This window comes from Cicer arietinum, chromosome 7 (genome assembly GCF_000331145.2).
Source record: "Cicer arietinum cultivar CDC Frontier isolate Library 1 chromosome 7, Cicar.CDCFrontier_v2.0, whole genome shotgun sequence".
NCBI classification, from domain to species: Eukaryota; Viridiplantae; Streptophyta; class Magnoliopsida; order Fabales; family Fabaceae; genus Cicer; species Cicer arietinum.
The window spans coordinates 3,140,931-3,157,182 of record NC_021166.2 but is presented as its reverse complement, the minus strand read 5'-3'; the positions used below and the strand labels follow the sequence as shown (position 1 = coordinate 3,157,182).

Here is a 16,252-nt window from a genome sequence, read left to right as displayed (position 1 = left end):
AGTAGGTTAGTAAAATTATCATAAGAATCTATCAAATCATCGACACTAGGGAGGTAAAAATGATAACAATACCTTTCAAACATGATGCATGGCAATGAACTGAATACATGGTATAAAACAAACCTTCAGAAGGACTTACAGTTGTAACTTATTGTAACCGATAATGTTTATTCGCTGAAGTATACATACTCTCATAAAATAAAATCAAGTATACATACCTTTTATACGTAATAAGTTACCACTACACTAAATTTTTACCTTGAGTAAATAATGTCAAAGAAAAGTATGAGGTGACAACAAAAAATGGGCAACTTCCAGTTGTTAATATTAAATATTTTAGTAATCCAAATAATTGTGTATCAAGTGGCTTTCAAAATAAATAAATGAAATTCAAATAAATGATCACACGTCTGTACAGGTGCACTGAGTTATCTCATTATAACTCAGCCGTTCAAAAAAACTAACTTATGTTTAAACTTGATAAATAAATAAAATGCACATGCAAATACAAATAGCAACCACATGAAACAAATATGCCCTATAAAATATATGGAGTCACTAATTGCACCCACATATAATAAGACTTGCAAACCAACAAAATGAGAAAAGAACCTTGGGCAGGTGTGACGACAATGACTGTACATCAACCTGTATGGCTGTACCAACGATCGCCATTCGTCACGTGCCTTGCAACATAGCTTCTTAACAAAACCCCTCGCGTTGATGAAACTTGATGGGTAAAAATGATAACCCAGGCAACTCACCAATATTAGAAGCCTGAGTTGGTGAAAATATACTATACACGTGAGTAAAGTAAAATTATATGCACAGCTTGGCACCTGCATCTTTGTGCCGGGCTCTGGGGATACCCACAAGATGGATCATTAGAGGCAATAATCAACGATTGTGTGTGTATTACTCCGAGCGAGCTAGTAAGAACCCAAACCCTGAGTTCTCACGTATCAACGGAGGAGGATCCACATCAGCTACTTCTACTTGTTGCATGGATTTGGAGATGTCATCCACCGAAAATGGAATGCTGCATCCATATTCAAAGGTTAAAAAGAAAAATGCTACAGCAAAGTCAAAGGCAAGCAATGAAATATTAAACTGGTTCCTGAAGTGATACTGTACCTCGAGTCATCATCTAATAGGAAAGAAGTGCTGACAGCATTATTAGAATCCTCAGATACCATAGCTCTCATGCTTGTTGTAACCTGAATAGTGCATAGAATTATCACATCTCAGGTGTTCCCACCTTGGGAATTGTACAAAAGAGGTGCAATTCAATCGTAGAAATATTACAAACAGATTAATGACAAAATAAAAGTTAGCAATGTTAACTTACGTCCGTAGACACACTGTGAGTGCCGTATTTGTCATCCCAGTACATTGTACTTATCCTATATAACTGTTGTATACTGAGACCCTGCAACACCAATATGTTATACTAAGCAATAGATTCAGAGCGAATTGTGAGCTCATGAATAGTTAATACAAAAAGAGAAAGCACCCACAGGGCAAAGCTCCTTAGTTATTTCATTCAGGGACTTCTTGGGTTTTTGATGTATCACCTGAAACAGAAAAATGAGATTCAGTCATTTACGTTAGATATCAATATTGAATTTATTTTGAATATGTATGAAAGCTGACTGTTACCAGGAATCCAACTGCCTGCCTGATATGTTTCAGTTCCTCCCAAGCTGAGCCAGAGTACTGTACACACAATAGATTGAGGTAAAAATTGTAAAATAGAAAAGTAAACAATCTGAATCAGTTGCTTGGTGCTCACCTCCTCCGTTGCCTCGACGCACCACTGTTCTAATTCAGCCAAACCTGTCTTTACGTACTCCCCATTGCTGAATGAACAACACTCACGGCGCAGCAGAAGACTGCAAGTAATGACCAGATTAAGTCCATGAAAAAGTCTGCATTCTGCAATATAACATGCAATGCAAAATGGGAGAAAGAGGTTACCTGTTGAATAATTGAACATCGATGAACGAGAATATTTGTGTGAACACTTTGCGGACCAAGAAAGGAGGTGCCTGTTAAACCAGACCTCTAACAGATTAAGATCAAACTCTAATAATGGAAATGTAGAAACTAGAAACTGAAACTCACATAGTTAGCTTTCATTATCTTCAGATAATTGTTTAAGCTTTTCACAATACTTTGCCAGTGAGCTACTAAAGCTTGCTGAGCTACCGCATTAGCATGTGAGCGCCCTTTTACTAAACCTTGACGGGAGGTCCTTGGAGCCTGCAGTTGTTTTATCATAAGATAGTAAAATGAACAATATATTATACAACCCGAGAATTAAGCTTATCAATTACTGGGTAGCCGAAACCTTGTAAGTTGTGACTGCTGCATATAGAAAAGAAATGCAAGAATATGCACAAGTACCTACTGGTGATTTAGGGATTACTTGTAAAAGAAAAAAATATAACATAAAATAAGAGGATAGTCCAGGTGCAATTAGCAGATGAAAACTTTTTCTTTCTATGAACTGCTTTCTGAATGATCATGTAAAAAGAGAAAAGTTCTATTTTCCTGGTTATAAATCGGCCACTACAGGCACAGTGTGCCTCCTTTATGTATGTCATGTGTGTTTGATAGTCTCTATAAACAATTTATATTTTGCTTAATTTGCATAAATATTGGTTATGATTCTTGTAGAAGTAACATAAACAAAGATGGCATTCAATTAAAAGCCAGGTATGATTGATTAATTGATTGCTAAAGGGCCCTTAACCAATGCAAATTTATCACAATTCTTATTGCCATTTCCTGAATTTTTTTTACCTGTATACACAGTCCAAGTAATGGGGATATCTCCTTTTTCAGGTTGTCTCGTATCATTCCATATAATTTTTCAAGGAAGGCGGTAAGCTGTTGCTTAAACAGAAGTGCCGGATATTTCGCTTCTACTTGCCGTAAACCATCAAGTCTACTGAGACCTCGACCATTTATAAATGGCAATCCAGCACTTTGAGGAGATGCCCTTAGTCCCTAAAATGCCAAAAGGCAATCAATATCAAACTGTAGCATATAAATGAAACCTACATAAAGTGACATAATTTATTCAGCAAGGGTAAGCAGTTGATTTTTACTTGAGACATTCTTCCAAACAGAGAAGATGATGCTGTTCTCCGGCGTTGTGGTGTTAAGCTAGCAGCTCCACTTGCTTTGAGAGTGCGTTGGAGGAGCATCAATAAAGTAGATGTATTAGACAACCAATAGGCTAATACATCAGTATTATCTTGGGCCTTCAGTGTTGCAGAACAGTGTCAGTAACATATTTTGGGCATTTCAGAAGTTCCTAAAATGCAAAACCACTGCATCGTGAATATTTACACAAGTAATCCAAAAGTGTGACATTACCTCAACAGCTGAAGCTATTGTTTGAATGATTCGGTCAAAGACAGTTGTTCTTTCAACTTCAAATGACCTCCAGTGTAGAAGGCATTTATATATGACGCATGCAGCAACAGGTTTGCCCCCAGAAAATCCCAAATCTTGTGATATGCACTTGATCAACAAGTCCTGGTTTTCCTGAACCAGAAAGTGAAAAATTTCAATAGGAATGGTCAAGAAAACGAAGGAAAAATTATTTAAATTGAAATGGCAATTTGAAGCATGTATCACAATTCACATTATTCAGTACATATATGTAGCCACTCACTTGTTGTTTCTCATTGAGAGATTTCTGTGGCTTTCCTTCAGATTCAGGCTCACGTACATTGGATAGAGCAAGAGTCGTATCCTAATATATACAGAAAGGTATGAATTAACAGATTAAACATAATGTTCCATTACCAAAATTAATTGCTGATATAGGTTCATATAAAAAAAAAGTATCCTCTTACTGATCCAGTTTTTGCCTCCCCATTTAGAGCATTCCCGTTTTCTGGTGTCCTCTGCATCTCATGCACAAAATCCCGTAGTGAGTCACTCTTATATACAATAGTTTTAGCGATGACCTCATGTATGTTTTCTTACCTGAATAATCACTGTCCTAGGTCTTGCAGATAGAGCTTTTCCAGTTGGTGATGCAGCCAATGCTTGCTGCCGAAGAATTTGATTTTCTGACTCTGAATTGGAAATTTTTTCCTCCAATCTGCACCATATAGAGCAATTTTTAAAATTTAATCATATTTATATTAACAAACGTCCCCAAATATGTTTAGTTTAAGGTTTGTTCACATAGATTAAGAAAAACAATAAATGAATGAATGAGTTTGACAATTTTATAAAATAGTCCTCATTAACTATCAAGTATTAGTCTGTCATACATGCACAGTGAAGTGTAATGACTTTGTTTATAAAAAAAATAGGAAAGGGGGAAATTTTAATTAATCAAAGTGGCATTAAGGACCAATTTACAACTGTCCCCCAAGGGATTTGAACTCGATACCTTGAGATTACAAGGATAAGCTCTTACCACTGAGCTAGCATGGTGAAGTGTAATGACTTGTTTGAGAGTAGAATTGAAATTTGAAACATTTGTAGTAGGCTAGTAGTAATTGTTGGATGCATTACAGATTTAAAGGATAGAAAAATCAAATAATCAAATAATGCAAGTTAAAATATGAAAGTTGATACATCCTGGATTTTTATTACGTATATATGCCAAAAGCTAACACATTAGATGAAAGCATGTGAATGGTTTTATATCTAACACGCATCCTGATTCTCAAGCAAGAGCCGCTTTGACCTTGAAACAGAAGTGCACAGGCTCACTAAGCCTGTGCTTAATTTCAAAATGATTTGGTCAGAGGACCAAATACCATGTAATGAATCAACTATCTCAACAGTTTAAGCTATTATGTGAAAGCAGATAAATGTTTTATATCTAAAACTTTGGTTGTTGGCTCTTTTATTTTGAAATTTGATACATTTGCATATAAACCCAGTGAAACTAATACTCATGACTATAGAGATCTTTCTACTCATCAAACATTACTAACCTCTGAACCAATTCTTGGAGTTGATCCACTTTGCGGTCAGAATCCTCAAGTTTTTTAACCAGCTCCTTATTTTTAACTTCAGCCTCAGCCTGAGCTTTTTTGACCTCTTCTTTAGCCTCTCTTTCCAATAGCAGTGACTCCTGTATCACATATTAAACAATGGGAGTCAATAAGTACTATGTTGCTAAAGCACCCCATACAACAATTAATGAAAATTTCCTGGCTCTGTCCCTCCTTTCTACGTAAAGAAAGCGACTGAATGATAAGTAATATCAATACAATCCAATCCAACTATCAATGATTATACGTAACAGAAAAGCTAGATATCCCACTAATGCACTCTCTTCCCTCAAAGTCTGCTTGAATGACACAAAAACACACCTTCTATTTTTGAAGAAACACTCACCACCTCTGGAGTTAAACTAGAAAGGGTGGTGAGTGGAATCTTATTAAACAAAAAAAGTTGGTGAGTGTTTATTAAAAATAAAGGGGACATGTGTATCTTTCAACAATATTGTCAAATGTGGATCGCGGATAATGGCGGTTTGTTCAACTTACGCTATTCTATAGTGCTAGAGCGCCGCAGTAGTGGCTATTTAACAATATTTTGTACTCAATGGTGTATCGTGGAGCAATAGCAATTTGTTCAAATTCCACTATGCTATAGAGGCTATTTGACAATATTTTGTACTCAATGGTGTATCGTGGAGCAATAGCAATTTGTTCAAATTCCACTATACTAAGTGTCTTTTCTCCAAAAAATTAATTATTTAATCAATATCTTCAAAAAGATGTAATGAAATACAAGGATGCCTTGAACATTAATTTGAGAGAATCAATAGGAGTCAAAGTTAAAGGGGAGAAGAAACAAAAAAATATAGCATTCTTTGGATGATTTAGCTGAAGAAGGCATACATTTTCCCTTTTAAACATTTTTTCCTACTAGAAACTTACAAATTACTCGCTATAAAACGTAAATTACTAAAATACCGGTGTATCACTAATAAAAATACCTTCAAACTATTGATATCAGCCAATAAAGAATTAATCTTTTCAGTATCTTCAATTATAACAGGAGTCTCTTTAATAACTGGAGGTGCTTCCTCAATGGCTTTCTGTGCTGCTTCACGCTCTTTGATGACCCTGGCATTTGCTTCTTCAACTTGTATTTGCATTGCATGTAAAGCATCATGTAACTTAGCAACCTCTTGTGCCTTTTCGTCTTCCAAATCAGTCTGTAATCAGTTAAAATCATACAAGTTTATGATATTAAAAGTTGCAACATTATGTCAGCCATTAAAATGGCAATAGATGTATCTGAATATTCGATAATGAAGTTACTCTCAAACGCTTCTCAATTTGCAAACGCCATGTAAGTTCTTCAACACGCTTTTCTAGTTTGTCTTTTGCTTCTTTGAGAGCCCCTGTTTCTCTTGCAGCCTGAATGCAATTAAACAATATAATTCCATGAGCAAATTCTTATAAAGCAAGACGTAGTTCACTTATTACACAAACATCATGAAAGAGAGTATCATCCAGACCATTTTCAGCATTCTAAGTTCCTTTCTAGCAACCCTTCTCCTCCAACCACACTGAGTAACAACCACTGCCTTTTGCAACCTCTTATAATATGAATATGCAATATGCCGACGCAAATGAGCCTGAAGAGATTAACAGAAAATATCATTATAGCAGGTAAAAGGATTATATGATTTACTTTTCTCAACGTAACAGTCTAACTAAGAAGATCAACAAGAGAACCTGAATTTGAATTGCAGCCTTTGTCTGCTTTCTAAATCTAAATTCATCACGAGCCTTCATAGCCCTTAAACCTGTCTGTATTATAATTGCAGACGATCGTTCTTTTAAGTAAGATTTCCTAGCAATGTATCCTCTGAAGTTCTTTTCTATTTTCAAAGCTGCTGCTTCACGTCGTAACTGCTCATAGAGCTTCCGGGCCAATATTCCTATTTGTTATTGAAAAGAAACATATTAAGGATAATAGTTTATACAGACCAAACCATGAGAAGGAAACCTACTTTGTGAGAAAATCCCAACTAATTTAGTGCTGCATGGATTCTAAAATGTTACGAACTAAAACACCAAACTAACTGGGGATAAATATGACACGGGCTTACTTGGTATAATTGAAATTTTAATGAAAATTGTTGAAAAAAAATATATATATATTTATTTTCTAGGGATTGAGTTAATCTAAACATGCAGTTAAGGTCACAAACCACTAAACAACAAAGTAGCAACAGAACTCAAACATGTAATGAGAAGATTAGGGGTACCTCGCAAATTAGATTGCAAACTAATTGCAGCTCGACGCAATTCAACGAATTCCTTGCGTGCAATATGGGTACGAGTTTGCCTCTGGATGATTCTAGCTGCATTTCCCAGGACTTCGGATCTTCTTGCATCCAACTCAGCCATTTGGCCTGCTCTTAGGAAAACCTTTGTCTTGCCTATCTGGTAAACCATTAAAAAATCTTGTATGACTTCATTGTTTACAAAATTCATTCAAATAGATATACTTCTGAATAGTTTAACAAAATACTAAATGAAAATGGTAATGGTTGGAAAAAAGTAAAAAAAAATAAAATAGAAAAATTTTCAATTCAGGAGTCACAGTAAGTCCTATAGAAATTATGGAGAGAGTACAGAGTGGTTCATAATTCAAACAATACGCCTATAAGCAAATATGTCTATTTTCTCATTAACTTTTTCCCAGCGATAGTCTACATTTAATAGCATTAGGATGCTCCACAAGTCTCATTAGTCATGTAAGTATTCTTAAGGGACTATCATGCATGCATTATAAGATAAAGAATACTAGAAAAACGCTCTGTCCAATGCACTCTTTATTGTTACAGCGAATTTTATATGGGCCACACACCAAATAGATACTGGAGACCCAAGTTATATAATGGGAATCATGCAACAATCCCCCAATAATAGTATGTGATACAGAGTGTTCCTAGCATTTCTCTAACGAACAATTTAAAGATTGGTATACATATCCTGGGTGCCAATTATTCGGAAAATAATTGAACATGGTTTGCTGGTCCTCTTTTATAAAATTGACCCTCCCATGGACAATCACCAACATATCTAAGTTATAAGGAGAATTGAATCACCTGATAGCCTTTCATACCCATTTTATCCAGGATCATTTGGCATGCAACCATGTCGTCGTAACTGAAAAGGAGCAAGTAAAAACAATTTACAAGTAAACGGGCACAACATGCTAGCAAAAGAAGCCAATAATCAATTGATAAAATAATGACTGCTCTAGAAAATATAGAAACACGAGACATAAGTTTGCATGAAAAACCAAAAAGTCATTTTCCTATTCAAGTATAAGAAGCCAATAATCAATTGATAAAATAATGACTGCTCTAGAAAATATAGAAACATGAGACATAAAGTTGCATGAAAAACCAAAAAAATCATTTTCCTATTCAAGTATAAGAACAGCCCAACAAGGAGATGAGCTTTACTTTCCATCCAGAACTTCAGGGGCAAGAACACCAAATCGGTTGAGAAATTCATAAAAGGTCCGTCTTGTAGGATATCCAGCACAGCTGATTCTAATTGCCTCTAGAACACCCTAAATCAAATAACAATGAGACAAACAAATTTAAAGTATAAACGCATGCCAAAGATATTTTCACTCTAAGCTCAAGTTTGTAAAGCTAACAAAGAGAAAGAAAGAGTGATATATACTCACACCACAGCGCAGTTGTTGGATAATGTTGAGATTTTCAAAAATAGCAGGCTTGAGAACATTATTTGGTTTCACGCATCGAATATAGTGAGGTTCTGTTGAACTTAGAGTCTCCATCAAAGACTGAAGTTGTAACTGCAATTTTCAGAATTGTGTCATTTATTACTAGTTACTAATAATTACTAGTAAAATAGTAAATCAAAACCCCACAAACCCAAGCTAGGAATATCACAAAGACTGAATAATAATGAAATACAATAGAACTCAGAAGAGGAGTGGTATAAATTATTACCTTAAAGCGAGATCCTATTGAAGAGAACTTTGATGATTTTGAAGACTCCTCTGGAGAGGGGGGAAATAGACCTGCCACAAATGAGCATTTTGAGGCTATCAACAGATCCTGATGTTCTGCCACCACATAATCCTTGTTTTTGTCAATAAACATATCAGCCTGATATGTCACCTGGACAAAGGAGAAATAGTCAAAAAGAAGGCAAATAATATATTAAAGGAAAAGTTCAATAAATGAATAAATAAATATATATAAATAAATAAAATGTCGTGAAAGGAAACATGCAATAAAAAAAGAGAAAAGTTACCTCCCCTGCATAATGAGATATTGTGAAACTAGTTCGAGAAAGTTTCGGTTTGATAAAGCGCTTGTTGTTTTTGAATGTCTGGTACAACTTCTGAGAAAATGTTTCATGTGTAGACTTAGGAAACATACTGTTTCACACAACAAGGCTGACATGAGTCCAAGCAGAACTACAGAGTTCAAGTAATGCCTGATATTAAGTTTTACATATATCCTACTTTCAAAAAACTGGAAATACCATACAATCACAAAACTAAGATAGTAAAAGAAAGTGGCATCAGAAAAGACAATGCATCTAGCTTCGATCAAACATAAAAGCAATACTAGTTTAACAATGAAATCACTGGCAAATGCATACCAGGCTTCATCAAGAAGTGAAATTATTCCTCCAGGTTTCTGCAAAAGAATGAATATCAAAATCATCATTACAAGAATTTATTGTGTAGGAAACAGAGAAAGTGCTAATATAACTAAAGCAAGTACTTCCCTTCAATAACATTTGATAGGCTACACACTTAAAAAAATACATTTTATACTTGTAGTTGGCCGTAAGGCAGCCAACAAGAGAGCAAGCAACAGTGAAATACCTTCTCAATTAGATCCAAAACATCTTGGTTGTCAACAAACTCTATGTAACTCCAATCGATTTCTTCCTTAGTGTATTCTTCTTGTTCCATTTTAAAGACATGCTGCAACCATTTAATAAGAAAAAACTCAATTATCTGGGAGAAAATATGATAGAATATAAATCATAAATTGTACAAGAAACTATGATACCTGATTAAAATGTTGCTGTAGCTTCTCATTTGTAAAATTAATACAGAACTGCTCAAAACTATGACAACGAAATTTATCAGATACAAGGCTAAATACTGAAGTACTTACCACAAATACTAGATGATATCATTAGCTCACCTGTTAAATTTAAAACTTTCAAACCCATAGATATCAAGAACTCCAATGATAGATTTTGAATTTGGATCTTGCCCAATTGAATTGTTAATCTTCTCCACTAGCCTGAAACCAATAATGAGAATTTGTCAGAATATGAGATCTAGAAGAAAGGAAAATTATACTTAGAAAAAGGGAAATGCTAATAAGTGCCTTTGTGGCATTTGTTAAGAATCCAAATGTAGAAAAGAAATCTTGGAAGTTGTGTAATTCATACTTTGGAATTACAAAAAGTGATATTTTTCACTCAAAACTTGTTTTTTATTTCCTTTTTTGGTTGCTTATCAAGTTCCCTAAGGGCATTTGTTAGCATGACCCTTAGAAAAATTATGGTCCAATCACATAACTAGTTTTTCCTGGAGACTACTGATAGCAATAATAATTCCAGTTCGCTACTCTATACCATCCTATAGTAAGAATTAAATTGTTTTGGCCATTCAATATAATACATTTGAGCTTTAACTATTTTTAATAGTTCTTTCTTTCTTTGAACACATTGTTGCAAGAGAGAGAATCTAGATATGGCTTGCAATATTGTACACATAAAAGTAGTGCTCAGGGTTCATTACCAGTCAAACAAACGAGAATAAATAGTTTTAGCAAATGCATCCTTGCTACTGATAGCTGCAACAGGATCAAGTGTTCTTGTAATAACCTCCTCAGGTGTTACCATGACACGCTTGATCAGTGCATCTTCCAAGCTCTTAACATCACACCTACAATAATTCCATGGTAAAGTATACAGAATATCAACAAAATCATAATGCAGTAATGCAAATGATATGCACACAAGGATTGTGTTAGCCATACTTAAGAAGCTCAGCAGTCGTATTAAGATGGAACCTAGACTTCTCATCCTTAAGGACGGAAGAGTCGATCTCCTCTCCTTTTGCAAATTCAACATTTCCAAGGTGCAAAACTGCTGCAACAACCCTAAAAATTGCTTCCTGAAACATAGGTCTATATCATTAAAGCAACATACAAAAATATCATAGTTTTTCAAAAAAAAAACCCAAGGTGTTAAAAAAAAGAACTCAGGAAGAGTAACCTGCTCCTCCTCACTGATTCCAACAATGTCCATTGCTCTTCGAGTTGCAAGATATTCTTCTGCATCGTCCACTCCATCCAGCCCGTAGCAGTTGGATTGGTTTAAATAATGGAAGGAGCTAGGACTTCCAAGCTTATACTTCTCTTTTTCCTGCAGAATATCAAATATGACATTAATATAGAACATGATCTTTGTGACAAAGATATGGAAGAATTGAACTATAAAGAAAGAATACTTTTACCTCAGCTGGTGCTGCACAAAGAAGGTAAAAGCAGTGGTAATTTCTCTCAGGATCTGAAATTTGGCAAACACGGGACCTCTCAAGTAGATAAGTTCGTATAGCTGCCCCAGAAATCCTTCCTTTGTTGTCAAATTGTATCTCAACAAATTTACCAAAACGACTGCATCTCAAAATCAGGAGGAACATGAAAAATACATGTTATATCAAATTTGAAGAAGAGAACAATGTTTTTCTATTGTGCAGTGATTAATGCAACATATTCCTGGCAAACAGAACCCACAATTCTAAGTGTTCATAGATTTTAGCCAATGACTAACTGAACTGATATATCTCAGTTCTACTATGAAGCAACATTGTTACAATCATTTTGCCAAACCATTTTATGACATCGTTTTACTTGATATTTCATGCAGCTGTCAGCACTCACCTTGAATTATTGTTTCTCACTGTTTTGGCATTGCCAAATGCTTCAAGAACTGGATTAGACTGCAAAGTAATTAATACAGAACCAAAAATGAGAGAAAACAGTTTCCACATTTTTTAACATCCTACATATCTGACAAAATATGAAATAAAATGAAGTAATATAAAGAATGGGCCATACAAAACAAAAAAGATGATGCTACATCTTACTTCTAAAACTTGTTGTTCAACTGTCCGCCCTTCTACTCCGGACCGGCCCCCAAGGTATGCAAGATATCGCATAAGCATTTTTGTTGTCTCTGTCTTACCAGCACCACTCTCACCACTAACCAGAATTGAGTTGCTTTTTCCTTCATTGATCATTGCCCTAACACAAATAAAAACATAAATATGGTCATAAACAAACCATACATAAAGAACATAAGAAAATAAAATTATATTGACATTTCTCACCTGTATGCAACATCTGCAACTGCAAAAACATGGGGGCTCAACTCTCCAAATCCAGCTCCTTTGTATTGTTCCATCATGTGAGTGTCATATAGATGTGGTAACCTTTGAAATGGGTTTATCGCAATCAGGATATTTCCGGTATATGTCTGCAATGATGATGGAGGAGTGGCATGATTATAGTATTCACAAGTTCTACTCTTACTCAACATAAACAACCTTAATATTATTAAATGAAAAAAGTAGATATTTTGAGAATCTTACATAGATTTCATTAAGTTCGTATCTAGTTGCCAAGTTGTTCAGAACTCCTGGCTCATGCAAGTATGACAATTTTGTCATGTCATCTACACCTCCAGGTGGGGCTTCATTGTCCTTGGGAAAAACCTTTGAGATGCTTTTGACAACCTACAACCAGATTCCCCGAGTGTTAAAAGAACATTAAGCTCAAGTTACTCTTGTCTAGTTACTGGTCAAAGCGGAAAATCTGTAACTATAAAATAAGAATTTGGCTCCTCCAAAGTGAGAAGTTGGTAAAGAAAGTGAATCAATGGTTGATATTATAACCACCCATGATTGGTCGTTCATGTGCACATAATATCAACTATTCATTTGATAATCAATGGTTAATATTACTCACTTTATTCTCTAAAGTAAAGTGGGTTGCTCACTTTAGAGGAGCCAAATCCATAAAATAAAGATAAAAGGCACAATTTAACAAAATTGCACTGTATAAGAAAATTATCGTACAATTCCTAAAAGTGATTTATCCCTGCTAGAATCTTAGAGAAGTAATAGAAAAACAGTTTCGATAACCCAAAAACAATATACAAAACAAACAGAGAATCTATGCAAACAACTTCTTACACACAGTACAGACAGTTTGACTCACCGTTTTCCCATCTCCAGTGCGAACATGGAGTTGTTCGCCATTGATTTTAGTAACTTCTCCACCAATCCATGCTTGTGCTGGATCTTCAACCCAGACATGAGAACCAACAATAATGTTTACTGGTGCAGACTGCAAAGACAAACATATTGAACATTCAAAGGAAAATGTTAGTTCAGAGAAAAAAACACTGCTGCTATTCCACAGTATCAATCAAAAGCAATGGATTAATTTTGAAAATAATCATTTTATAAATAGGTATCTATGTCATCTGCTAAAACTTAAATAACTGCTCATTGAAGCTAATGTTCCCAACAGACATACACAAAATGGAAGATAAGTAGTTTTTCTACAGTAAAAAATTACAGCTACTAAAGGCAAAGCCATATATGTAATGTAACCAAGTTGTTAATGGCATTATCAACCCGTATAGATTTAGATAATTAGTACACAGGACTTATGAACACTACTTAAACTTTCATTTTCATTTAACAGAAAGAATAATGATTTATGATAAAGAAGAAAACCAAACAAATGTCTAAATCAATAGACAGTGATATAAAATAACCAATGTTAGATACATATATAAATAATAACGGTGACTGATCACAATAAGTGAGTACAAATTTTGGAAATAATATGCACAAATTACAATCACATATGTGGTTTGGCTTTGTCATTATATATGTCAGTGAACATAACGTTAAACGTCGTAGATTGTGCTGCAAGCATAAGTTTCAAAACGACAAAACATAGAAGTGTTAATATCATTTTCTTTTGAGGTGTTATTTTATATCGTTCTTTTGAAGTGTTAATATCGTTATTTGTATACACTTTTTTCTGTTGTCGTTAATTCTGTTTTCCTCTCTCTTATTACATATTCATGAGATTCGCCTCATAGAAAATAGCACAATTTTTTGAATCAAAACATAGTTGCTCCCCTTTAAGTTTTAACCAAACATTTAAAAATGTACAAGCAAACATAATTACAAGGGAAATATATGCCAAATAATTTATACATATTAATATTTTTCTTAACATTCCATTTCCCTTCAATGACTTATGGTATAGTAATAATACTCGATAATTAAATTCATCAAGTAATATTTTCTGGATTCTATCAAAATCCAAAATCAAGTTATGTATATACTCCCTCAGGTTTCGAATATAAGCAAAAAAAAACTAGTCTTTCATGATCCAAAATATAAGCAACTTTCAGCAATCTTTACTATATTAAATATTATTTCTCCCGTAATACACTTCATTTAACTGAAACTTCCTTACTCCAATTTTCAATGTCATTTACTACTCTCATTTACAGTTAGAAGATAAAAATCCACTACTCTCTTCTTTTCTTTGCAAAACATAATAAAAAGGCATTCAAATCATACCATACTTTCTTCTTTACTCAAATAAAATTTGTATTGTTCCTCCTAATAGCTAAAAATGGCAACATCTAGTTATGGTCCATTGTTTGGAGGTGATATGAAATCTTATGAGACCACACTAACAAAAAAAATTTGTATTAGTTTTTGAAAGATGTTGCATTTCTATGATTGAGATATTAGTGCAATTTTGAATGAAATGAAGAGTTGATTTTGAAAGATGTTTAATTTTTTGTGATTGAGATATTAGTGCAATTCTTTTGTTAGAGTATTAGTATGTGTTTAAGTTTGTGAGAAAAATATCCAACTAATACCACTAGTATCACACTATATTAATCACAAGTTCTGACTATGTCAATGTAAATAGGAAATCATGTTTTGTATGCTTTATAGTATTGATATTAGCATCCAACCAAAAAAATATTATTGATATTAGCATGAATTTGGCTTGAACTATTTTGCTTAATGGTGTGACTATAACAATAAAAATATAGCTTCCACTAATAAAATAATATGATAGTAAACATAGTTTCCATTACCTCTCATCAACTAGTTATCAACATATGATTGTAAAAATAGCTCCATTAACTCTCATCAAAATATGACAGTAAAATAGCTTTCAATAATCAATTTCTCATCTATTGTTCTACTTATAACCAAAAATTAGCTTCTACTCATCACATGAGCGATCTCCAAGAATAAAATTGCGGCTTCCTCATAAGTGCAGCCGTTCTATTTAAAATAACTTTCATGACAAATTTTGTAGTACTAAGATTTTTATGAAAATTTGGCGGCATTACTAGAATGTTTCCACCAATTGTAGCCATCATTGCATTCATGTGTACAAAGTATTCCAAGGGTAATTTTGGAAGTTGATTTATTTATTTTCCAATACCAATAAAAATTGGCTGATTCTGTGTAACCTCTTTTATTTTCCCTTAAATACAGAATTAAATATCCAAAATTAACCCTCGATCTTATATACCACCCGTTCATGTTCAGAAAACTTCATTTTGCACAATTTATTTTGAATAATGCACAGATCGACTAACATAACTATCACTTGTAAAAAATTAAAAATAATCAAAATTCCTAACTAATAAAACTAGGCTAAAAACACAATAATATCCCCAAAGATATGAGTCATAGATAAGAATTAAAAAATAAAATAAAAAATTCGAATCGAAGTCCAAATAGATTCAACGAAGCAGCTGATATAGTCAAAGGAATAGAAAGAGCGATATTACCATGGCGATTAATGCGGAGCGATGTTACGGACTAACTCATCCGAGTGGAGCGGAAAGAGGGAACTCAGTGAGTCAGATCGGACAGTAGAGAACGATTAGTTATGAAATTTGAAAGAGAATTTAGAGAAGGAAGAAGCTAAAATTAGAAGCCGGAGAAAACGATAAAGAACAACAGAACAAAAGGTATCTAACTCAGCGATTGTATGTGGTTTTTTTTTTTCTCTCTCTTTCCAAAGTCTTTTTTTGTAGAAATGATGTAAATGAGAAGACAGCTACAGTAGCTGCTTTTTCTTTCTCTGTGTAGAGATTTGATATGCTAG

General features: G+C 34.0%; 1 protein-coding gene across 1 annotated transcript; it reads right to left on the bottom strand.

Moving 5' to 3' along the window:
- Positions 1–304: 304 nt before the first annotated feature.
- On the bottom strand, positions 305–16,252 carry LOC101503438 (myosin-17). The gene is made up of 39 exons (XM_004507915.4): positions 15,933–16,252; positions 13,304–13,432; positions 12,676–12,819; positions 12,415–12,560; positions 12,172–12,328; positions 11,966–12,024; positions 11,539–11,698; positions 11,298–11,447; positions 11,060–11,196; positions 10,819–10,965; positions 10,214–10,315; positions 10,076–10,133; positions 9,886–9,987; positions 9,657–9,694; positions 9,303–9,429; positions 8,996–9,166; positions 8,707–8,838; positions 8,477–8,586; positions 8,114–8,174; positions 7,268–7,445; positions 6,732–6,937; positions 6,512–6,631; positions 6,312–6,410; positions 5,984–6,205; positions 4,971–5,110; positions 4,003–4,120; positions 3,870–3,920; positions 3,686–3,766; positions 3,385–3,555; positions 3,114–3,269; positions 2,806–3,012; positions 2,125–2,262; positions 1,978–2,048; positions 1,793–1,892; positions 1,660–1,716; positions 1,518–1,574; positions 1,349–1,429; positions 1,135–1,217; positions 305–1,039 (listed from the first exon to the last, which is right to left on the bottom strand). Exons 1-39 carry the CDS (start codon positions 15,933–15,935, stop codon positions 916–918), a joined length of 4,593 nt encoding a protein of 1,530 aa, XP_004507972.1. The 5' UTR covers positions 15,936–16,252; the 3' UTR covers positions 305–915.